The 23,561-nt window shown below is 39.2% G+C and overlaps 1 protein-coding gene across 5 annotated transcripts in view; it reads left to right on the top strand.

Moving 5' to 3' along the window:
* marchf8 (membrane-associated ring finger (C3HC4) 8) overlaps window positions 1-23,561 on the top strand; it is an 86,488-nt gene that overhangs the window by 15,595 nt on the left and 47,332 nt on the right. For 3 of the 5 annotated variants that reach the window (XM_055029310.1, XM_055029312.1, XM_055029311.1), the window contains exons 2-3: window positions 6,055-6,253; window positions 16,342-16,497. In XM_055029310.1, coding sequence (XP_054885285.1) covers window positions 6,158-6,253; window positions 16,342-16,497 — 252 coding nt within the window. In that variant the 5' untranslated portion in view covers window positions 6,055-6,157. The remainder of the gene's footprint in view (window positions 1-6,054; window positions 6,254-16,341; window positions 16,498-23,561) is intronic. The other 2 variants (XM_055029313.1, XM_055029315.1) reach the window with 1 other exon arrangement.

The raw sequence follows: 23,561 nt of genomic DNA on the forward strand, positions 1-23,561 counted from the left end.
AAATCCAAATATTTAGAATACTTGATTTGAGTTTTTTTGAAAATAGGTCATGAATGTCAAGCAAATTGTCACAAAGACAGTTTGAGGGCAAGAAGTTGAAACATAAGATTACACACTGCTGCAGATAAACAACACATACATAACACTTTAAACATTATGGTAATTTCTGATTTCAATTAATGTTTCAGAAATCATAGAACATCACTGACTGTTGTCTGCCAGTTTGGTAAATGATTGTATCTTTAGTCTTATGAAAGTGTCATATTTGATGACAGATTTGGTTTGATTTGAATGCGTTGTTGTTGTTGAATCTCTGTTAATCTTTGTGTCTAAGCAGCGTCTGATTCCTGGGATGGCATTGAGCTGAAAATTAGCTGCCAGATCAGCTACGCCTCCAGCATTATGATGAAAGATATGAAAAAAAAAAAACGTTTCATCTTGGTTGTAACTATCTTCTCTCAGTGACAAAACGACAACAAAAAAAACTGTCTCGAAATGACAGCTGTAAGAAATTACTTAACGTTTCTTTGTTTCTCATGAATCTATTTTAGAAATCAGTTTAAATCAAAACATTTTCCGTAAGTTTCCTGACTAACCCACCGATCCGTCGAGGAGACGCCTCACCTGTGTCTGGTACAGCAGTGATATTAGGACTGATTGATACACAGCCGAGTTTTTCCGGCTGGATGCGCCTCAGAACTACAGAACAGACCCTCACCCGTGTCTTGGATCTTATCTGACAGCATAATCTCAGAGGAGGCCTCTTGGCAAACGGCGAAACAGCAGAGTTCAGCTGAGCAGAACCTGGAGGAGTCCTGGATGTGATCTACCTGGCCCAGGAGAGGACAAGATGGTGGAAGGAAAGGCAAAATTGTCTTTGGTTAGATAAATGTCCTCCAGCTGGACAATGGGAGCTAATAGTTTTTGTTGGGAGTTGTTTTTTTTTACATTTTATGCCTGTCGGTCATTTCTATTTTCCTGTCTGTAGGCACAATTTTAAAACAAAACCAAACCTAAATATACAAGACATGAATAGTGGTTGTTCATCTAAAGATGAATGGAGATGCCTGAGAACACGATCGATCCATGTACAGTTACTGATGCAGCACCTCTGGTCGCATTTGACTGGATTGACTTCTTGTAAAGAAAGTGATTTAAAAAAAAACTCTTCCCTTTATTCTTGAAAGTAATCCTCCTGGATACCTGCACAGCTTTTGTGGGCTTAGGGTTATTATTGCCTTAAGAAAAAGGGATTTTGATTGATGATTTGCACAGCATTTTTTTTTTCAGTGCAGATCTGGATCACTGTTATATTATCGTTATTATTCTGGAATTTGGATTTGTAAACTGAAATATGTTCCTGCTGGTTCACTTCACTCATTGACGTCACAGCTGATACATTTTCACTTAATTAACAGCAGTGTTGACTAAAGGCATCCCAAGTATGCAAGAGCAAATCTTTATCAACATTCTTACAAAATTTGTCCTATTTATAATCTACCGAGAAACACAATATTGAAACAAACTGAAGTAGTTTTGTAACCAACTGCAATTTCTCTGAAGAGTGTGTTTTATCAATTACTGAAGAGAATTGTTAGTTTGTTAAACTTCTGAGGCTGATTATGCCTGCTAGCGTTATGCTCCATGTGTAGAGCACACTTTTAATTTCTCTCTACTTTTTAAGCTTTTGGGGTGGAACAAAACTAATAAACTCTGATGAAAATAGGTTCATGGAGATATTTACTGCCAGGTTTGTGAACAGCTGGTGGCTGATTATAAACACCTGCTTGACTTTTGAGTATAATAAGCTAAAGGTACTTCTGTCTGGTGAAAGCCGTCGCTCCTGTAAAATACCAACAGGCCTGTAAGAACAGAAACCGCAGGAGGTCAGAGAAAGGTGGAAGTGCTGCTGCGATCGTAGCTTGTCATTTTGTGGCTGTGAACTGTGACTGGCAGACAGCCTGGAGTTCACACACCAACACACACACGCACTCACACACACCCGCACATGCACAGTCCATCCACTACCTGCCTGCTTGACAGAATGAGTTTAGCTTTATTAATCCTAAAAATATATCTGCTAACTAAGTGCTCTATCTGGTAATGTCTTTGTTTTGTCTCCTTGTTACTGTCCGGCAGAGTGACTAGATTTAAACAAAATGCAAGCGCACAATTCAAATGAGGAGTGAGACAGACGGTGATGGATTTACTGCAGCTATTTTTCTATTGCTAGGTCGTTAAGAGCTCGCTCAGTAGAATGGTGCTTTTGCCTCACAGCAATAAGGATCCCGGGTTTAAATCTGGACTTGATTGTTGCTCATGTGCATTCTTTTGTTTTCTCTTTTTCATCCTGTTTTCACACAAAAGACCTGTGATTCATAATGGGTGACAATTAATTGCCTCAGATGTGAGTGTGCATGGTATGGGTCAATATGTTAGCCTTGTGATGGACTAAAACAACCCACCATCCTGAATGTGATGAAGTGAGGTGCAAAAAGAATTATAGAAATTAAGTTGCTGATGCAGCAGCTCTCTGCTAATCACAGTGGTACATGTCAGCTTTTCCATCTGCCTGCAAAAACCTGCGAGTGAACCGCAGCTGTGGGAGTGCAATTTAGATCGCGACTGAGAAAATTATTTATTTTGCCCATCTCTTTCATTTACTTTGTATCACAGCTCAGGCAATGACAAAAAAAAAATGTTGCTTTTGTAAGCGTTGCAAACCTTTTATGACGGGAACGTAGCAGGAAGTGCAATGATGCTGCTTCAAGAAAATATCTCTCTGGGGTTCCAACATCGTCCTCAGCCTGATTTTATGAACTATAAGCTGTGAGTGTCGCAGAATATGTTTCTGTTTATCATCACACTGACCTTCAGCCATACCTCATCATTCTACATTGGTACGTTTCGGCATAAGAGAAGATATGTTTAAAGGTTTTACTTTTTAAATGTTAGTAGATGGTTTGGAAATGTAATTAATTTTAACCTCTTATCCTTTCTCCTAATCATTTGCTTTACTGATGCCGTGTTCTTATTCCATTAATTTTTGCCCTGTTTTTGCCCCCCGTACCTGTAATTAAACATTTTGGTTGACAAAACAGACAAATACACTCACACACCCACCAATAGGTGTTTAGATTCATCTGTTCAGAGACGCTATATTTGACTGCTGTTGTCACTAAATACATCTTTTAGTAATTGGTTCAGTTTACTTTTCAGTGTCATTTGAGCATAATGTTTTCTTTTTTAAAAGTAAAAGAGAGGGGATGAAGGTGAAATTTGTTTTATACATAACATTTTTCATTTATTGTAATAGGATTACATTTTACCAGAGAAAAACTCACTTTAAAAACACAAAAGTTTTGATCTTTATCAGCTGTGTGTCGGATTTGTACCATCCTTGAACTACAGTTCGGTGGTTCTGCAAAAGGGTCACAGAATAACCCCTAGGCTGCACTTGGGACACTCATGATTAAACTTGTTTTTTGTACCACCGTCAGTGAGACATTAACCTTTATTCCCCTGAATATAAATGTAAAATATGTAAATGTATACCCTCATGTAAGTCTTGACCTATGAACAATGGAAATATACATGAATACTGGCTTGCATTAATGTAGGGATCTCATAGGGTAATAATAACAGCAAGTAAACATTTATTTCAAGTGAAAATATCACAGGCAGCATAATTATTACAACACAAGTAAAATTACTTCTATAAAAGTTGTGACTGGCCTAATTTATATTTTATTTTTTTCTGCTTGAAGCGTCCTTTCTCTTCTGCGTTGTTCATAGCTACCACCGGCAGTAATTCCTCTTATCACTGAGATTTTGTGTTGGAGTTTCTTAATAAAACTACGAGCCCTTTGCCTGCCAGCTGCTGCGCATGAAGCCGACAGAGCTGCTGTTGGCGAGTTCATTTCTACTCTGCATATTGATGAGGACTTGCCAGAGACAGAGGAGTGATGAGCTGAAGTGAGAGATCTAGCTTTCAGCCCGGGTCCTCGCTGAACCCGTGTGGCATTCTCAATCCAAAAGCCCACGCAGACACCCCATCTCCCCCGCCTGCTGCCATCAACGCTGGTTTAATTTTACTGACCTCCCATCTGTCCGCTTGCTTTTTGCTCTCTTAATCCTCTCATTTTCATGTGCTGAAGCTCGAGGGTCTGCTTGGCAGACTGGCCCATATACGAGCACTTTCACAGACACACAACACAGTCAGGCGCTTGTTGTGAGAAGAAGTAAAGCCTAATTGCTGTCAGTGGCAGTACAGATGGCTGCATTAAAGAAAAGCTAAAATGGACGATCAGCGTAACTCACGACGATGGTTTTATGGTGCTGCTGAAAATACCCAAATATGAGCGTCACTCGCTACTGCTGAGGAAATGAACTCCTACACAGCTCTTTCTCAGTCTTTTCAGGGATCAGCTCTTCAATTATTTACTATGCTAGTTTTTTTTTTCTTCTGTATTTTCTAACCATGTATAGAGAGGAGAGGATGCTGTGGCAGTGCTGAAGTGTTAAGAAAGCTCAGGTTGTTATTTTAACAACCTGCGATGACACAAACCCCATCCAGATATCATCGCTGACTGTGGAAGCTTCAGGTTGGAATTAAAGCAATCTGGATTCTTCCTCCTGACTTTGGTGATTTTGATTTCGAAATGATACTCAATCTTTCATCTGAAAATGGGACTGAACAACAGTTTGGTTCTTTTGTTTTTCTTTGTACTGCTTTGACTTTCTGTGGTTGAAGGGTTTAACTGAATGAATGAGATTAGCTCCATTTCCATTGATCACAGAATTGAGCAAACTGGAATAACAAAAATATATCTACTTTAATGAAAATACCGCAACTTAAACATCTCATGTTTTGCGCACTAGGATAAGGTGGTTTTTCAGTTGTATCGAATTTAGTGTATTTTTGAAAAACTACAATAGAAACACTTTTTTTGCATCACTCGGATGTTATCGTTGGCTGAGTTAACATTCATGTTTGATTTCAGTTGTGCTTCTTATTTAATGGAAATGCCACAATTGCGCAATTGTTCATTTTACATTAGTGTATTATCGATAAAGTTCTGAGCACATTTTTAATGGAAGTGCGGATTTAGTTGTATTATGAGTGTTCCTCAAAGTCTTCAGTGGGTTTTGAGTTACAATAATATGAATCCTGCACCTACCTGGCCTTAAGTTAGCCTAATATTTTCTACCACTCTTCTTCCTTCCACTCAACATTCCATCATTTTGTTTGGCAAAGAACTCTGTCAGCTTTCAGCTTCTTTAACAATGAACTTTTGTGACTTACCTCCTCCTTCAGGATGTCGATGACTGTCTGCTGGACAGCTGTGAAGTTGGCCTTAATCCCTGTGCTTGTTTAGGAAATAGTGTTTGTATTAATAATTTTTATTATTTTTATATGCTGGTATAATTTTACAAGAAATGGTTTTTTTTTTCGTTATCTAAGTCTAATGAAAATTAACTGAATCTAATTTATATAATGTAATACCTTTTGCAGCTAATTAACTGAAAGAAGTTGTATCTAGAAATACAGATTCTATAAGTGCATTTTATATGGAGGCATATTTAAAAATAGAAGTCAGAGTAGATGATAAACATTGATGAATATACAACATAAATGAGCTGTTGCTCGACACAGTTTCATATTCATTCTACGTGAAAATTCAACAATTTTCTCTGGCTCGTGTCACACTCCGTTGAGCTGGATGTCGCACTTTGATCCTGTGCTCAAGGCAAGCATATAACTGAACCAGAGCGTGATTTCAATGTGGAGAAGCATGACACTGGTGGATAAAACAGTTTCTGTTGACTGGGATGTTCAGAGTTAAGCATGAAATGGCCAAATGTAACGGACTCTGTACCTCTACCAGAGGAACACATCCCTGTGTTTTATTCATTTTTAACTCCTGAATAGAAAATGTGAATACATCAAGCATGCGGAAACAAAGATTCCTGACAGTTTCCCATGTGTGCCTTCTTGCAACAATGTGCAATGTTTTTTGAAACAAATCTTGATGCGTTGTCTCTTCCTTGCAGGAAGGATTGGGCGAGGTGTTGCAGCTAGAACCACCATGCGCTTTGCTCTGGAAGCAGCACAGGACGCGTGTTTGTGAGCAACGCTGGTTGGCCCCCCGCTGGGATGAACATGCCACTGCACCAAATCTCCGTCATCCCACGGGATGTCACCTCCTCGCGGATGTCGGGCAGTGGGAAAGCGAAAGACAAGGACAAGCAGGTACGGGGGGAGAAGCATGAATCATCTCAAAGCTATGCTGCATCTTGAGAAACGTTCGTCATGCAGAGTTGTTCATTTGCAGCGATTGGGATCTCTGTGCTGAAAGAGGAACGTCTCTGAGTAAACACTGTACAGTGTGAATAATAATAAAAAACAAATACAACACGATGAGCAGAGAGGATCCTAATTAATTCAAGCTTTTCCCGTCACGTACCATCTAGAGATGAGTGTCGGAGTCCGATAAGGCACTCTTCCCCCAAAGCAACGCGCAAATTAATATTCATCTTGCGAAACCAGAACAGTTACAGAAATTTGAGATAACATTAATTAAGCAGTTTTATTAAAAATTTTTGCAACTTAGAAATAAGAAGAGAAGCACATCTAATCAAACTGGCTTTTCTCTTGTTAATTTTACTCTTGAGATTATGTGACTGTTCGACTTCTCCAAAAATCTGGCTGGATGTGCAGATGACGCATTGGGGTAGTGAGTCACGTCTCTGTAATGGCAGTTCGGTGAAAAGGTAGTAAATAACACCAGTGGATGGGATCCAAAGCTATATTTTTCAGTGCTCCTTGTGGCTCGGTGATGAATAAATATTTTAGTAAGTTGACAGCAGATGATCTCAGCTGAGATGATTTAAAAAAAAAAAAGGTAGCAAAAAGGAGGAGGCAGCATGCTAATGTTGGTAGTTTTTGATCCATATACATACATTTTTTTTGTACCGTATTTTACTTTTTGAAAAACATTTTTTGCATACTGTGGCATTCCCTTGGCTTATTTAATGTTAATTTACAAAATAGCTGTATGCAAAAAAGGCAGAAAGTTATCTCTGATTGGGGAGAAAGAGGTGATTTAATTCGGTGTAACCGAAGTCAGAAGGCAATTCTCCCATTTGTTCTGTTATCGTAACGTGGCAAAATAAAAATTTCAGAGCCGGCAAATACAATTTCAGCAAGTGTTCCCTTCCTTTGGGCCTGGCTGAGAGTTTTCATCTAATGAGTGTAGTCAAAGTCTGGGCAGCCTTTCCCCCTGTGCCTCTAAAATCACCTGTCGGCTCTCTGCTGTTGCATTTTAATGATGGCACTACATGCTGGAGCTTTGTTCAGTAGCTTTGCCTGTTAGGCGAGTTTGAAGTGGGAAAGTAAGATCTCTGGGATAGAAACAGTTTCCTCCTTCATCTGTTTAGCTTTTGCTTTTGATGTAAATTTTAAAACACAACCCAGGGTTCCCAGGCGGTCTTAAAGAAAAATAATTTAGGTTGTTCCCTATTCTGTTTTTTTTCTTTTCCTTTTTTTTAAGTTATCAATTCTTAATTTTTACAAAATAAACATATGCATATTTGATTAATTCTTTATCAGTTGCCTATCTTTTCCTTCTTTTTTTTTTTTTTTGGTTGGAGTAACAAAATGAAAGAACTTAAAGAAAAACTGAAAGGGACATGAATATAAATGAATTAAACATCCATGACAGAAGCAACACTGGTTGGCATCACTCATTGACTATACCCAGGATTATGTTTTGCATCATAACAATCTTCTCTTCCCATTAGTTGGGGTTAAAATGCTCATCCACCTCATCTTTGAATCTTATGTAAACATACTTTGCGAGATCTCCTGCAATCATTTTCATAACATTTCGGTCCGCTCTCAGACGAGCAGTTCCAGAAAACTGATCCAGGCCTTGTCACTTCCAGACTGGATTACTGTGATGCTCCATTCATTTGGATCTGTTGCAAGAGTTTTCAGAAGCTGCAATATTTCCAAAAGTCTGCAGCTGGGATGCTGATGAGAGTGTGAAAATACTAACATATCAGTTCCATTCTTCATTCACTTCATTGGCTTCACAACAAGAATAAATACAGGAATACATTTCTCACTCAGTAATATATGCATGAAAATGCTCCTTCCTGCCTCGAAGACTCGCTCCACATCTCGGGTGGTATTCCTATTTTAATAATTGTAAGCAGTCATGTAAGCAGTCATTATTTTATCAACTATATTTGTCAGCCTGGTAGTTCTGTCACTAAAGTCGGGCATCATGGAAATTATGCTTCAGTTTAAATCTTCTCTCAAAGTGATTGTTAAAACAAAATAATCAACAAAAATCATATTCAGAACTATTTTACCACTTTATATGCAGAAATGTCTTTAGGTGCATTGAATATTGGCAAACATCTTGGCACATATTTTACTGATCATAATAACGAGGGACATAATTATGTCTCTCGCTAGAAAAACCTTGGAAGTTTTTGTGCTAACAAATTTAACTTAAGTTTCATATGAAGTGTTTTTAAAACCACAGCTAGCTGGGTGTGTGTTGTGTAGAATCTCATCCTGGCCTCTGCATACTTGGCTATTTTCTTGTGTACAGTAGCTAGTTAATTAGATTGGGGGTGTTGGACTCTGAGAACAGCCACAGAAAGGTTACCCTAATGTTTTAGGAAATACAAGTGACTCTGTCAGTGTTTCTCTTCCTGGCAGAGATTTACTGCTCTCCTTCAATTTACCAAAAGTGTAAGGGTCCAGCTCTGGGCCTCTGCTTGGCATCACATCCTCTATTTGCACGTCTCCTGGTGGCTTAGCCTCTGATTATAATTCCTACAGAGGAAATAAATGAATGAAGAACAGCAATTTCTTCACTCCCTGTGGAACTATCAGCCGCATGTACAAAGAAGAAAGCAAGAAGAGAAAGGAAGATGGTGAGTGTCAACCCAGAATGCTGATTAGCTTGAAGGTCCTGAAAGGATGTGTGCGTGTGTGTGCGTGTGTGTGTGTGTGTGGGGGGGGTGTGTGTGTGTGTGTGTGTGTGTGTGTGGGGGTGGGTGGGTGTGTGTGTGTGTGTGTGTGTGTTTGCCCACAGTTTAGTCACAAGACTCAAATCCATCCGACCTTCTTACACAACACAACTGGTACTTCAATGCCTGGAGGGAGGGATAAAAAAATGGGAAACTTTCCTGCCCTGGAGTCTGAAACTATTCTTTTAGGAAAAAATAAAAAACAAAACGTATATGTAATCATTCCTGACCTCCTGTTGGCCCCTTCATCAGCTCTACTTAAGATAATTTACCCTCAGAGACTCGGTTTACTTGTCCTCCAATTGAGAACTCATGTTTGGCTTGACAAATCATCAGAGAAATAGTTTTGAGTTTTGAAAGGAGAAGCAAAGTTCCCTGACATTTCTCATTCTTTGCGACTATCGCGGTCAGACTTATTTGAGTCTGTGGGTTTCGATAAGGCACGCAGCGAATGGATTATGCACAACGTGACGGTAAAGTAAGCTCTGGCGGAAGCAGGAAGGTGGATGGGGTGAAATGTAAACATGCAGCAGGAGACCGCTCATAGAGCTCTCATTTGTTACGGTTGTGGAGACGCTTTAGTCCAGAATGTTTCTGTCCTGCTCCGAGGTGGAAAATATGATGGTTAATTTGGTCAGTGATGAAATTGCTTATGGAATTTGGTAAAACAATGCATTTCTTCAACTTCAATTAATTGTATTAAAAATAACATGAAACATAATTGTTTAACCAGTTATTAATCTAAATGCACCACAAATCTCCATCTTATTCTTTTTGCTCTTCAAAACTAAACCATCTCAGAAAAAGGCGACACTAATTGCTCTCAAAACCAGCAGAGCAATGCTTTTAAACCTGAGGAAATTTGCAAAATCTAAAAACAAAAATATATAAATAAATCTGTTAATGCGTTAAAACGATGCATGATATTACTATGTCTATTTTATTCAGCGGTGTAACACTTTATTGAGCTATAAGCCTAACCTTCCAGATGAAGGTTTATGGGTGGCCTCAGGACATCTGATCCAAGAATGAAGCCTGTATCAGATCCAATAACAATATTGGCTCCCATTACCGCAGGTCTTTTGACTTCCACTGCGGCGTTGCTCATTAAACAGTAATTTACATGATGGCCATGGATTATGCCCAGTGAACTGAAGAGTGAGCATCAGAGGATGCAGCTGTGTCTTTTTTTAAAAAAATTTCTCCCCCCCCTCCTATTCACACTTATTTACATCTGGCACTGGCAGCATATTTAGCCGTTTATCTCTCTAACTCTGTGCACTCGCTTGGCAAAGTGGTGCATGATGCCAAAAGTTTTGAAGCCGCATGCATTTTTAATGAGCACAGGGGAGAGCTCTGGAGGTTTCATCTCCCAGTAAGAGAGTTTCTGAGTCAAGGACAGGGAAGACTGCCTGTTTGTCTTCTGATGTTAATCGGTTTGAAAACATCCGATGCCACCGACTTGCTGAGCTGCTGATTGAGCATTGCTGGGCTTTGTAGAGGGCGAGATCAAAGACCCGTCTGTAGCCAATAAAAAAACTTTTAACATCGCCTGTGGGCTAGATGGACTGTTTTCAGGTGTCTCTCTTTGTGTAGTTAATGAACTATGTGGTTTCTGAGATGGGTTGGAAGGATTCTAGCTGAGATAACAGAGCTGTTAAGTGTCTGGAAATATTGTTTGCTTAAATGATTCAAATGTTAAAAAATAAATAAATAAATATATATATATATATAATATGCATGCAATCGCATGTTTTTTTTGTTTGTTTTTGTATCCCTACAGGCAAAAATACTTCTTAAACATCTGATACTCCCCAAAGCCATTGAATGGTTTGGGGGAGGCATCATAAACCATCCAGTTTGCTATGCCTTTAGGTTTGCAAGTAAAAATATCAGAATAATTACCTTGGAAGCTCTGAGACCTGTTTATAAACTAGGTGTGAAATCCTCGCTTATCAGGAAGAGGAATGTTGATGGTAAATGTTGTGTGACTTGAGTATTTTAGGTGTAAATTAAATTCCACCAGTGTCTAACTTGAAAATATGATTGGCACATTGGTCTTCAAAAGTAAAATGCCTTCAAATTGTCTCACATATGCCTCCACAGCACACATGTGTGCAATCTTGTTGGCATTCCGGATACACAAATGTAATCACGTGTGAACTCAATTTCACTCCCCTCTAACTCGCACAGAGGAATCTTCACACTGTGACACAGTTGAGTTTGTTGTGCCGGAGATGTTGAGAGTGTAAACAGGTGCAGCAGCCGGTGCACCAAGCAGGATCTGGAGAGCGGAGATAACGCTTTGGCAGAATGGGGCTGCCTTTATTCTGGCTGCTGTTTTCATATGGATGAGGATGGTGTGTGTCAGCAAGCTAACCTACTTTACATTTTACACCCAGTCAATTTGAAAACCTACATACCGCCGTCTAAACTGTTACTGAAAACAATTGTCTCATTCGTAGAGTGAATGTTTCAGGTTGTTCATGAATTTGATAGTTTACCCTTTAGAACTGAGGCCATTTGTTTCGATATCAAACATCTACTCCCGAACTCAATGTTTAGTGTTAAAGCAGAATAACCAAATGTAGAGATGACCTGTTGCATCTAAAAACAATAACGTTCACTCACCTTTCGCTTTATTGGTAGAGCCTTTATTAGTAATGGAGTAGATCCCATTTTGCCTTGAAGATGTTCTTAATTCTTCATGGCAAAGATGTCAAACATTTGTCTGAGATTTTGGTTCAGGTTGGTCCTATGCAGGGACAACTAATCAAATAAGTGCATCCACCCCAGTCCTCTTTGGTCACTTTAATGAAATGCTAGTTTGATTGTCTAGCGAGTCAGTAAGTGAATTCTTCAGAGGGTTTGGTTCATTTGATGCAGTGCTGTGTGAAAGTGAATCACACCAGATGAAAATGCTGCAATTTTGGTCCTCAATTGAACAAAAGCTACCAGACTATCGGGTGTGAAGACGCCCTCTAATGGACACAGTAGTGGGAGGGGGTGACTTTGGGTGTCCTTTGTGATGATTACATTTACCTTCTCTCAGCCTTTCACATCGCCTGGCTGTGGGATGAGGTGAGCTCTAGTGTGAAAGCTGCTGCTGACCACATGCATACAAACACTTTTTGTATCCTCCTATCTTTGATGTTGGACCAACAGAGTGAATGCTGAGATGTGCATTGTGCAACTCGTTGCTTGTGTTACACAATGCAACGTGCTAATGCAAGATGACTCTTGTTTTCAAATCGCCAAGGCTCAGCAAACAGAAAATTTGGAAGTTTAGTCGCAGTACGAAGGTTGCAGGTGTTTTGATCGAACTTTCACAAGTCATAGTGTCCAGATTGAAATCCTGAGACTATGGAGGCCATTCTAGGGAAGCAAACTGTCAGGTTGGAAAAAGTTTGGTTTGTTTAGAGGTTTGTCACAAGCTGCATTGTCCTGTTAGAGGTAAGTGTTGTGAGATGAATACTCTGTGATGAGGGAAACGACATGAGCAACAACAATTCAAGCTATACTAGTTTGTACAAAGAAGCTAAGTGCGGGTCATAAAAATCTCCCCCACATCATCATACCACCATCACCAACATGAGCCACTCTGTTTTGTTAATTTTTTTCTAAATGGGTACTTAAACTGCTACTGGATGGTTTGGTGGCATAAAATCATAGACAGCAAAAGAACAAATGCTGGAAGTTGAATTTGGTTAGAAACTTTAATACCATTTAAAACGACTTAAACTGGGGGCCCAGTAAATGCTTTATAGGATGCATGATTTATTGTAGTATATTTTCATAAAATAAAAATCTCTTCAGATAATATTTGTCGTCAGGAATGAGTTTCTATCTAGTCAGTAATAAAATATAGTGGGTTATCTCTGGTGTATTAAAGTTTGAAAAGAGATTGGTGTTTTTGACAAGGTTACCTCTGGTCAGGGTTACATTGTAGACTTTATATCTATTGCAATGCTTCATAAATCCTCTGGATTTCAACTTGGCTAATGCAAAGGAATAAGATGTGACTGAAGCGTCTTCGCATCAATTTTTATAGCAAATGTGAAAATGACAAAAAAAAAAAAGGCACATCACAGACTTTCATGGCACGGTGCATTCTGCATCCATAACATCCTAAAACTAAAAGCAACGTTGACTGAAAACAGCGAAGAACTTTTTGTTTGCATCCATTGACGGTTTTCTGCTCTGTATTCACTGCACATGCTTCACCTGCTGCTAGCATTCCCCCGAATCTTTCTTTCTTTCTCCACACACATTTAATGAAGTGGGTTTTCAGGGCTGCTACACGCTTACAAAAGCTGGTGTTGGTCTGGCTGTCTGTGTAAGATTTGCATAAGTCTCCCAGGAGCCACTTGATGGTTAAGTGCAGAAAATGTAATTAAACGTGGAGTAGACGACGTGACAGTCAGGCCTTTGAGGGCTTTGAGTGCTGTGAGGAAGGACCTGGCCTCACCTTGTTAAATATATTGTTCCTTAACCCCCCAGAATGGGATCATGGGGTGTTTTATGTTCTTTCAAAAGCTGTGACACTCTTTGTTATACTAAGTTTTATATGCTTGAGTAGATTTAATCTGTAGAGGCCTTACAAAAAATAAAGGAGGAATGGGACGATAAAAGCTAATATTGACATGTTCCTTTGCTGATCAGGTTGATGGTTCTTAGCATGCAGGGAAAATGTTAGATATTAATAAAGTTTCCTTTGTGTTTTTACTGTTTCCCATTAAATTTATCAGTCTTGGTTTTCCTTAGCAGGAACACTCACATATGAGGCGTTAAATAACCCAATAAATAAGCTAATATAGAAAGTGAATGTTTCTACAATTTAAAATAAAAAACGTCAGAGGAACATCTTTGCCAGCTCTAATGATTCCTTTCTTCTTGCTACATGATTGTTTATTTGAGAGGGATGACCGATTTTTACTGACCTGCAGTCACAATTTGAGTCTCTGCTGCGACTTTATACACTCGGGTAAAATGAGACTAAGCCTGAACTAAAAAATTATTTATTTTGATTTTTTTTTTCATGGGATATAAATCCAAAACATGGTCAAATGTATATAAAATGGTTAGCATCTCTCAAAATCCCATTTCAGTCCTCTGACATGAATCAATAGAAAACGTTTGGGATGAGCTGAGGAGAAGAAAGCAGAGAGACTGGTCTAAGAGGACTGGCCAAACAGTGTGAAATGTTATTGATGATTAATACTTCTCCTTTTGGCAAAGTACAATGTGACAATATGCTACTGCTATAAAAGAGAAGTTTATGTTGAGACTGTTTTCCCAGCTTTATGAGGGCGGCAAACCAACCTGTGCAGAAATGTCTTCAGTCTGACACATTCTGCAGGAGACAACAGTAAAAGTGTCCAAATCTCAGGAGGAAACCTATTTACTTTGCATTTTCACACTTTGAATACCGCTCATGTGAAGGTGACTCAGGGTGTTGCACCTGAACCAGAAGGAAACGTATCAAAACACAGGCCAACTCATTTTCAGGCAGGAGACCTGAAGTTGGAACATGAAAAGGATTAAATGCCACATCTCCCACCTCATCAAGGTGTCGGCGCCGCAGCCTCGGCTTCACTTTTGCTTTCAACGTTTTTTTGTTGTTGTTTCCTCTCGTCACTGGATGATGGCATTCTGAGTTCTTGTAATACGCTGAGTAGACTCCGAACACTCCAGGAAGCGCTTCAGATGCTTCCCTCTCTGCAGTGCATTGTCTCACTTTTGTGACACTCTGTGGCAGGTAGATGCATCAGCTGCATCTGGAGCTGCATGTCCCAGGTTGAAAACAAATATGCAGGGAGAGCACAGGCACATCACAAGCCTCTTGTGCATTGAGTGAAACGGATACATGGCAATCAGATACTTAGCTGTGCCAGTTAGTCATGATTCTAAGATAACCAGTTCGGGTGGAGTTCTTGATATTTGTTATTTACAATATTTTTCAAAGAGATTCATTACATTTCAGTCTCTTACATTCTGTGTTCAATTAAAAATCCTCCACTTCCTGTCTTTTCAAGAATGTCAATCTTTCCTCTCCTTCTGTCCTTTTTTGGTGGTTTTTTGGCGATCCAGCTTTTAGTTGAGAGTGGTTGATCTTCGGCTGCGCTCTCATTTCTGTGACCAGGTTGCGAACGTTTCTCCCCGGCTGTCAGGTGTGGAATGGCTGCAGTTAGACACAAAAAGTAGTTGTTACATTTTTATTGTAGACTTGTAGGGCACACAAATGCACTAGTATATTTTTTTTATCCAATAGACCGCGGGTCTCGTTTTGTGATTTACGAGGTCTTTAGACTTTTGTTTTTTTCTAGAGCCTTTGTAACATGCAAAAGATGCAAACATTTTCAGACCTCTTCAACCTGTTTACATAATCTAATGTTACAACCACAGTGCTTCATTCTTTCTAATATGAAAGAATGATAAAAGTGTGGTTTGTATTTACATTGTGGCTTTTTGGGGAAAAGAGAAGCATCCTGAAGTTACAGTTCAGTAGTTCTCCTACTGACTAGAGTTGAGCTTCACTGATCTAAATTATTCTATTTTACCTCTGGCTGCATGTTTGGAGTCAAAATGCCGTTTGAATGTGAAACTCCAACCTAGTCTTAAGTCAGTTCTTGCTTCAAACGTGAAGCATTTAAGTGTTTAGCTCCCTCAGTTTTCCTTCCAACTCTGAGCTTCTCTGTCACTGCTAGAAGCCTGCTGCCATCATTGAAATTTTGCTGTGTTCACTATAATTAAAATAAATATCCTTAAAACCTATCGATGCACCAGCCATGTTTTTCTTGGACAATACCAATTTCTTCTAATGCTTAGAACGTGTAATGAAGTAGGCTGCAGATTGAAGAAGATGGTAGAAAATAAATAAGATTTCCCTTAATTTTATTCCCACTAATACAACCTTTGTTCAACCCAGCGTGGTCAAGAATACATGCCATTCATTGATGTGAGCACAGACTGAAAATGCTGGAGGCTTTTTTAGCTCTGTTACTTTTAAATGGAGAGGGGAAGAAAAAAAATCCAATTTAATCGTTTTTGACCTGTCGATCACTAGTCAGAGATTAACGTGAAAGTAGTCAATTCTGATTTCTGGGCAACTTATCAATTTAAATTCTCTCCTCTCTTTCTAAAAATTAAATATAAATTCAGTGTATGTGTGCCTGAATCTCTTAGGCCTGTAAACGTAATGGACAGTGACACATTATCTCATGTGAGACTGGTCAGAGGCTTCTGTCCAGGAAATTGTGCGCCGCGCTCATCTTCTCCTTCCTTAACTTGCAGAACGTGCAGCAGCATGAATGCACTGGTGCCCTCGGCCTCCTAATGAGCTTTTCATTCAGCGCTGTAGAGGACTGTGGACCTGCACTGACATTCACCTCCATCAACCAGAAAATGAGCATCGATGAGGCACGCCCAGCAGACACTGAGAAGGGCCAGGTGAGAGGAGAAAATAAAAGATTAGGTAAAAAAAAAAATCCCTAAAAAACAGGAATGCTATAAACACCAGGAAGGACATGAGACAGGAGTCTGATGTTGCTGTAGAAACAGACCGTTGGCAGCGCTGAGGTAATGCTAGTGGAATGAGGGAGTTAGTTGGCTCCTAAACGCAGACATGCTGCAGCTTTGCTCCTGGCAGGGTCATCAGAAGCTGCAGGATCGCTTTGGTTTTCCACTTTGCCACATCAGTGAGTATTCATGTAGTGTTCCCTCCACGGACTGGTCCAATGTTTCAGAGCTCAGGACCTTTTTTTTTTTTTTCCTTTTTATAAATAAAAGCTTCTTAAAGTGCAAAAAAAAAAAAGTCTTCTCAGGTGAATCCTATTTGTAAGAGCAGGAACTGTGTGTACCTGCTGCCTGGTCTCTGTCATTTTGATTGATGTGTTTGTTGGAATCCACAACACTTTCCAAACAGACCGGAGACGGCGGCCAGGGCTGCCGTGTTATCCTTTGCTTCAGGTGTGACAGCCATCACTCTGGCCTTTTCACGCGTGCAGCATAAACAAATCTTCAAGGCTGTGGCCTTTGTCGAGCTTTTTAATAAATTACAATGGGACCACAACAAAGTCTCAGGATAGCGAGACAAGATGGGCTGAAACGAGCAGAGAGGATCTGTGTAGGAACCAGATTCTTTGGATTTTGCTGAGCTGCTGCCAAAAACAATGTTTTTTATCTAAGCATCACATGACTTTTTCTGCAAGTTATGAAGAGATAGACATTATCATTTCATTATGGATAACAAATGCTGTTAAAAAGCTACTTCCAACTTTCTGCACTTGTATACTACATGTCTTTGTTTCTATTTTTGCTGTGTTAAGGCCTCGCTTTCAGTTCCAACTTCCAAAATAGGTGGAACGTATTTATTGGAACAGAGTAGCTCACTTCCAAGGGATTTTCACCTCAGGGGCCTGTGGTAGCAGTTCTACTAATCTTTCCTAGGAACTGTATTGTGATGAATAATAAGGTTGTTGGACAACTGCATGGTAAGTGCACACTTAAAATGTTCTTTATAAGGGGACTTCCGGTTATGGCGTCTCGCTGAAGGGTGTATGTGCGTATGGCTCGCTGCTAAATCCTCTAAATTAATCCGTAAGTCAGACCAATATTGGCAATTTCGCCTATTTTGCTAACGGGAAATCGCTTACTGGGGATCATGCCACCGAAAAATGCCAAACCGGTCCAACAACCGACTAAAACGGCTCCACAGGTGAATGTGGCTAACGTAGCTCATGCGGCTATTGTAGCTCATGCTAGCACGGCAGCACCCATTAACTTGGATGAGGCTCAAGATGCGCCGACTAACCGTGATATTCTCGGAGCAATCAGCTTGCTGAAGGAGGATATGAATAAACATTCTGCTGATATGCTGAAAGCAATTAAGGATATCAAAGGGGATATACAATCCCTCACTGAAAGAACCGGGGAAACAGAAGCGCGAATTTCACAAGCAGAGGACGACGTCATTTCCCTTCAAGGCAGAGTTAAATCACTGGAGAAAACAGTGGAGGTGCTTTCTGACAGAGTTGCGGAGCAAGAGGACAGGAGCAGGCGCTCCAACCTGAGACTGGTCGGGTTGCCTGAAAAATCCGAGGGATCGGATCTGTGTGGCTTCTTGGAGAAGTGGCTCCGAGAGACATTGGGTGAGGACTTCACCTCGTCCCGCTGCGTGGAGAGAGCCCACAGGATCGGTCCCCTTACTTCCAATCCTGCGGCTCCAAGGGTTGTTTTAATGAAGTTTCTGAGCTATCGGGACCGGGAAGCAGCTCTGAAAGCTGTCAGGAAAATGAAAGAGGTACACTATAAGAACCACCGCGTCACCTTCTTTCCTGACCTTTCGGCCGAGACTCGCAAGCTGCAAAGGCGCTTTGATGGAGTGAAAATCCGGCTCCGTGCCCTTAAAGTTCGGTATGGCATTCTGTATCCAGCCCACTTGATCATCACACACAATGACAAACGCCGGATCTTCAAATCCGTGGAAGAAGCCGAAAAGTATATTGATGGAATAAGCTCGCAGGCTGAGGTCAACTCCAAGACTTAGTATGTACTCGCTGTTCTTTTTCTGGCATGGTTCCTAAAAGTAACTCAGTATTCTCAGAACGTTTTGCTTCTGTGTGTGGAAAAATGTGCACTGTTAATATTTCTTTATAACATCTTTGTAATGTTAGCAAATCTCGCCTTACTTATTGATATTTTGGTCAAAGCAATTTTTTGTTTATGCCAGCCAACCCATACATAACCATCGTTATGCGTGTAGACTTTTACGTTACCCACTTGGTGGCTGCAACGTTTCATATAACCCAAGTTCAATATTCAGAATGGGTTAACTCCACATTTCGTTTGGGGAAATATGTGGAGATTTGGGTTATAGGGCTCACTCTGGAAACTGTATTTTTGTGGACTTTACACTACTTGAATGAAAGAATAGGAAGGGGCAAATGTATTTTATTTGATTACATCTCCAATTACACAATTTATGTCTGTTTGTCCTATAATTAATATATCTAGTTGGAATGTTAGAGGTCTGAACAAAATGGTCAAGCTTAAACAAGTGATGGACAGGATCAAACAGTTGAAAACTGCAATATGCTTCTTGCAAGAGACACATTTGATTGAAAAAGATGTGAATAAAATTAGAGCTAGGTGGCCTGGTCAGGTATTCTCCTCTAGTTTTACAACCCATGCCAGGGGAGTCATAATACTGATTCACAAATCAATTCCATTTGAACTAAAAAATAAATACTTTGACCCATCAGGGAGATTTATCATTCTTAGTGGGACTATAATTTCTACAATGGTCAATTTTGTATGTCTATATGCTCCCAATGGTGATGATCCTGCCTTTTACCAAAATTTGTTTTTAACCATGTCAGCTTATAACGGGCCATTTATAATTGGTGGAGATTTCAATTGTGTTTTAAATCCTGCGATAGACCGCTCAAATAATTCTGTCATGTCCCACCAACAAGCCAGGAAAACCATCAAGAAATATATGAAAGATCTAAATTTAATTGAGGTTTGGAGACAACTTTTTCCAAATAAAACAGAGTACTCTTGCTTTTCAAGCACCTTTAAAACTTACTCGCGAATAGACTTTTTTCTGATCTCTGCCAGTCTATTATCTACAGTTCAAAAATGTTGGTATGAAGCTATTTTACTCTCTGATCACGCTCCAGTTATCCTATCAATAAATTTACCAAACTATTGTCGGTCTTCAATCCAATTTCGATTTCAAGCTAAATGGTTTAAGTCTGAAGGGTTCGAGGAATTTCTTAAAGGGAAAATAACTGAGTATTTCAATTTTAATACAAACCAAACCAGTGCATCAATAAAATGGGAAGCATTTAAAGCCTATATAAGGGGGGAAATATTGAGCTATAATACTACAAATCAAGACTCATTTGAATAAACTAAAAAACATTGAAAAAATCAAAGAATTGCAGGAACAGATGTATTACTGCAATGACACTGACAAATATAGGAGACTTCTTTTATTAAAATCAGAATACAACGAGCTCACTACTAGCAAAATAGCAAGTAATCTATTATGGTTAAAACAATCATATTATGATCAGGGTGAGAAGGCAGGAAAACTCTTGGCTTGGAGGCTTAAAGTTACAGACAAATCGGGCCATAAATTTAATCAAATTAAATAATGGTGAGAATCTGGTGGATCCTATAAGTATAAATGATGCTTTTGCAAAATATTATCAAAATATACATCACAATATCCAGACAACACAAACAAACAGAAGCATTTTCTGGACCAACTTCAGTTTCCAACCCTGTCAGAAGAGAGAAAAAATTTGGATGAAAGGCTGAGTGTTGAAGAACTTAAAATGGCTTTAAGCCACATGAACTCTGGTAAAGCTCCTGGCCCCGATGGCCTTCCAATTGAACTTTATAAGAAATTTCCAGATAAAACTACTGCCCCCTCTACTCGAAGCGTTCAATGAATCTTATGAAAAAGGCACCCTACCTCCATCATTACGTTTGGCAACTATTTCTCTTTTATTGAAGCCAGGCAAACCCCCAACAGAATGGGCTCATATAGACCCATTTCTTTAATGTCCTGTGACACAAAAATTCTATGCAAAGCTTTGGCTCGAAGGATTGAAACGTATATCCCTAATTTAATCTCAAATGACCAAAACGGATTTGTTATTGGGCGCCAAGCCTTTCACAATACCCGCCGATTACTTAACATATTATATGCAAAACAGTTTTGCTATGGATCATGCCTTTCTGTCATTAGATGCTGAAAAAGCTTTCGAGGATTGAATGGAGTTACCTCTTTGATACCCTTAAGAGATTCGGCCTAGGAGGAAAATATTTAAAATGGATTCAGTTATTATACACTGAGCCAGTGGCTAAAGTTGCGACAAACGGTCAACTGTCAAGATGTATAAACCTCTGTAGATCGACACGACAGGGATGCCCACTGTCCCCCCTTCTTTTCTTGTTTGCCATTGAACCGCTTGCCATGGCAATACGTAAATCCCCTGAGATCACCGGCATTCAAATTGGGGATGTGGAGCACCGATTGTCTCTTTTTGCAGATGACATTGTTTTGTTTTTAGCTAATCTGGAAAAGTCTATTCAAGCTGTTGATAAAATCCTGAAGGAATTTGGAGAATTCTCAGGATATAAAGTCAACCAAAAGAAAAGCTCCTTGTTAATGCTGAACAGAAATAACCCTCCAATACAAACGCAATTCGCATGTACCGATGAGGGCTTTACTTACCTAGGAATTAAGATTGACCGAGATATAGAGAAAATGGTTTCTATAAATTATGACCCTTTAGTGCAGAAAATATTAGTTTCCCTAGAAAGATGGAGCGAGATGCCAATCTCAATGATAGGTCGTATTAACATTATTAAAATGTCCATTCTTCCAAAGTTCTTATACCTTTTTCAGTCCATTCCTTTACACATTCCAGCTTCCTTCTTTTCTTCTTTGGATAAAGCCTTTAACAAATTTATATGGAACAATAAACGCTCCAGATTGCGACTCTCTCTTCTTTATCTACCCTACGATAGAGGTGGGCTTAGAATGCCGAACATTAAATTGTATTATTATGCTGCGCAGCTTTGTGCTGCTTCCTGTTATTTTTCAACCGGTGACATTCCCTGTTGGGTACAAATAGAAAACAACTCGGTAACATTACCTTTGACATCCTATTTTTACTCAGCTGAACTTAAATATTTATTAAAAAACACCAAAAATCCTTTTCTCAAAAACACAATATCAGTTTGGCACTACTCCCATACAATTTTAGATGAGGTGTCCAAGATCTCATGTCTATCGCCTATTTGGGGAAACAATAGGTTCAAACCGGGAAGAGCAGACAGGGGGTTTAGAATATGGATGAATAAGGCTTAAATAAAATAGGGGACCTTTATAGTGAAGGAGTTTTGTTGTCCTTTGAACAACTGGTAAATAAGTACAGCCTGCCCCAAAAGCATTTTTTTAAGTATTTACAGATTAGAAGTTTTATTTTTGCCTCTCTGAAATCTACGACTGAACCTCCACTCTCTACCATAGAGAATATAGCTGTTCACCATAATCAGAGTAGAGGCCTACTTTCCAAATTTTATAATATTTTACTTTTAGCTTCAAAAGAAAATAGTCTCTCATATTTACAAGCCTGGAAAACTGATCTGCAAACGGAAATTCCTGAGGATGAATGGAGTAACTCATGTTTAATGGCACAAACGCAAACTATTAACACAAGATTTAGACTATTGCAATACAAATGGTTATTTAGAACGTATATCACTCCTGTAAAACTTCATCATTTTAATTCAAATATTCCTGATATCTGTTTAAATGTAATATAGATAAGGGTACTCTTTTCCATTGTATGTGGCAATGTGTAGAACTTCAAACTTTCTGGAAGGAGGTTATTATGTTCATCTCTCGTTTGATCGAACAGGACGTTCCAATGGACAGTAAACTTTGCTTACTGCATATTTTCCCAGATGGATTTAGAGGTCCTACAAAGAGACAGAAGCTTGTGACTTTTTGCCTCTTGCAGGCTAAACATTTAATTGCTCTGAAGTGGGAACACAGAAAGACCAAAGATAAATGAATGGATCAAACTATTGGGCAACAACCTGGCAATGGAAAAGCTGACATATTTAACAAAAGGGAAGCTTGAAGACTTTAAAGATATTTGGTTTCCTTTCTTACATCTTGTCAAATACTGTGATATGTAAAGCTAATTTTCTTTTCTTTTTTTGTGTAGATGGAGTGAGCCCTGGGGTTCAGTGTTCTTTTTGGGTGGGGGGAGGGAATGCGCTGTATGTAATTTTTTTTTTTTTTTTTTTTTTTAGGTTCTGTTTTTGTATGTCTGTATAACAGAAAATCCTAATAAAACTATCTTGAAAAAAAAAAAAAAAAAAAAATGTTCTTTATAAACTGCTTATTCAATTCAATCAGAGACTTTTATTTTCCCACTTGCAAAAAAGATCAGTTTTATACATTTCAACCTTTTTTAGCATGTCTAAGCATTTTAGACAAAAAACTTTGCTATTATTCTTTTGATGTCCTTCTGTTTTCCTTGACCCCTGTTCCTCTATTTTCTTTTAAATAATTTGAAGTGGCCTCATTTGTTAACGGTACTCTACAGACAAACAAGCTTTCTGCTATTTTTCACAATGTTCAAGAAAAGGAAAGCCAAAGGATTTAAAGTAGACATCGTGTGCTGTCTAAGGCAAAGACATGGTGACACATCATCTTACGTTGCGTATCCGGATCCCGATCTTTCTGATGCTCCTGTATATCACCCACAATCCTCCAGATTCTGCCGCTGTCCTTCCTCACAGGCTGGGGGGTACCACTCGACAGACAGGCTCTTCTCACTTGGATCCTGTCAAAAGATAATGCTGCTGCTAATATTTAGTAAATCTCATGTTATTCCCAGATAAGTTATTACGACTCCTAGTGTCCAAAACAAGCTTGTTTATCAGAGCGTACCAGATGGAATATCACTGCAGAGCGACTT

Source organism: Poeciliopsis prolifica, unplaced genomic scaffold (assembly GCF_027474105.1).
Source record: "Poeciliopsis prolifica strain line A6 unplaced genomic scaffold, Auburn_PproV2 SCAFFOLD005, whole genome shotgun sequence".
NCBI lineage: Eukaryota > Metazoa > Chordata > Actinopteri > Cyprinodontiformes > Poeciliidae > Poeciliopsis > Poeciliopsis prolifica.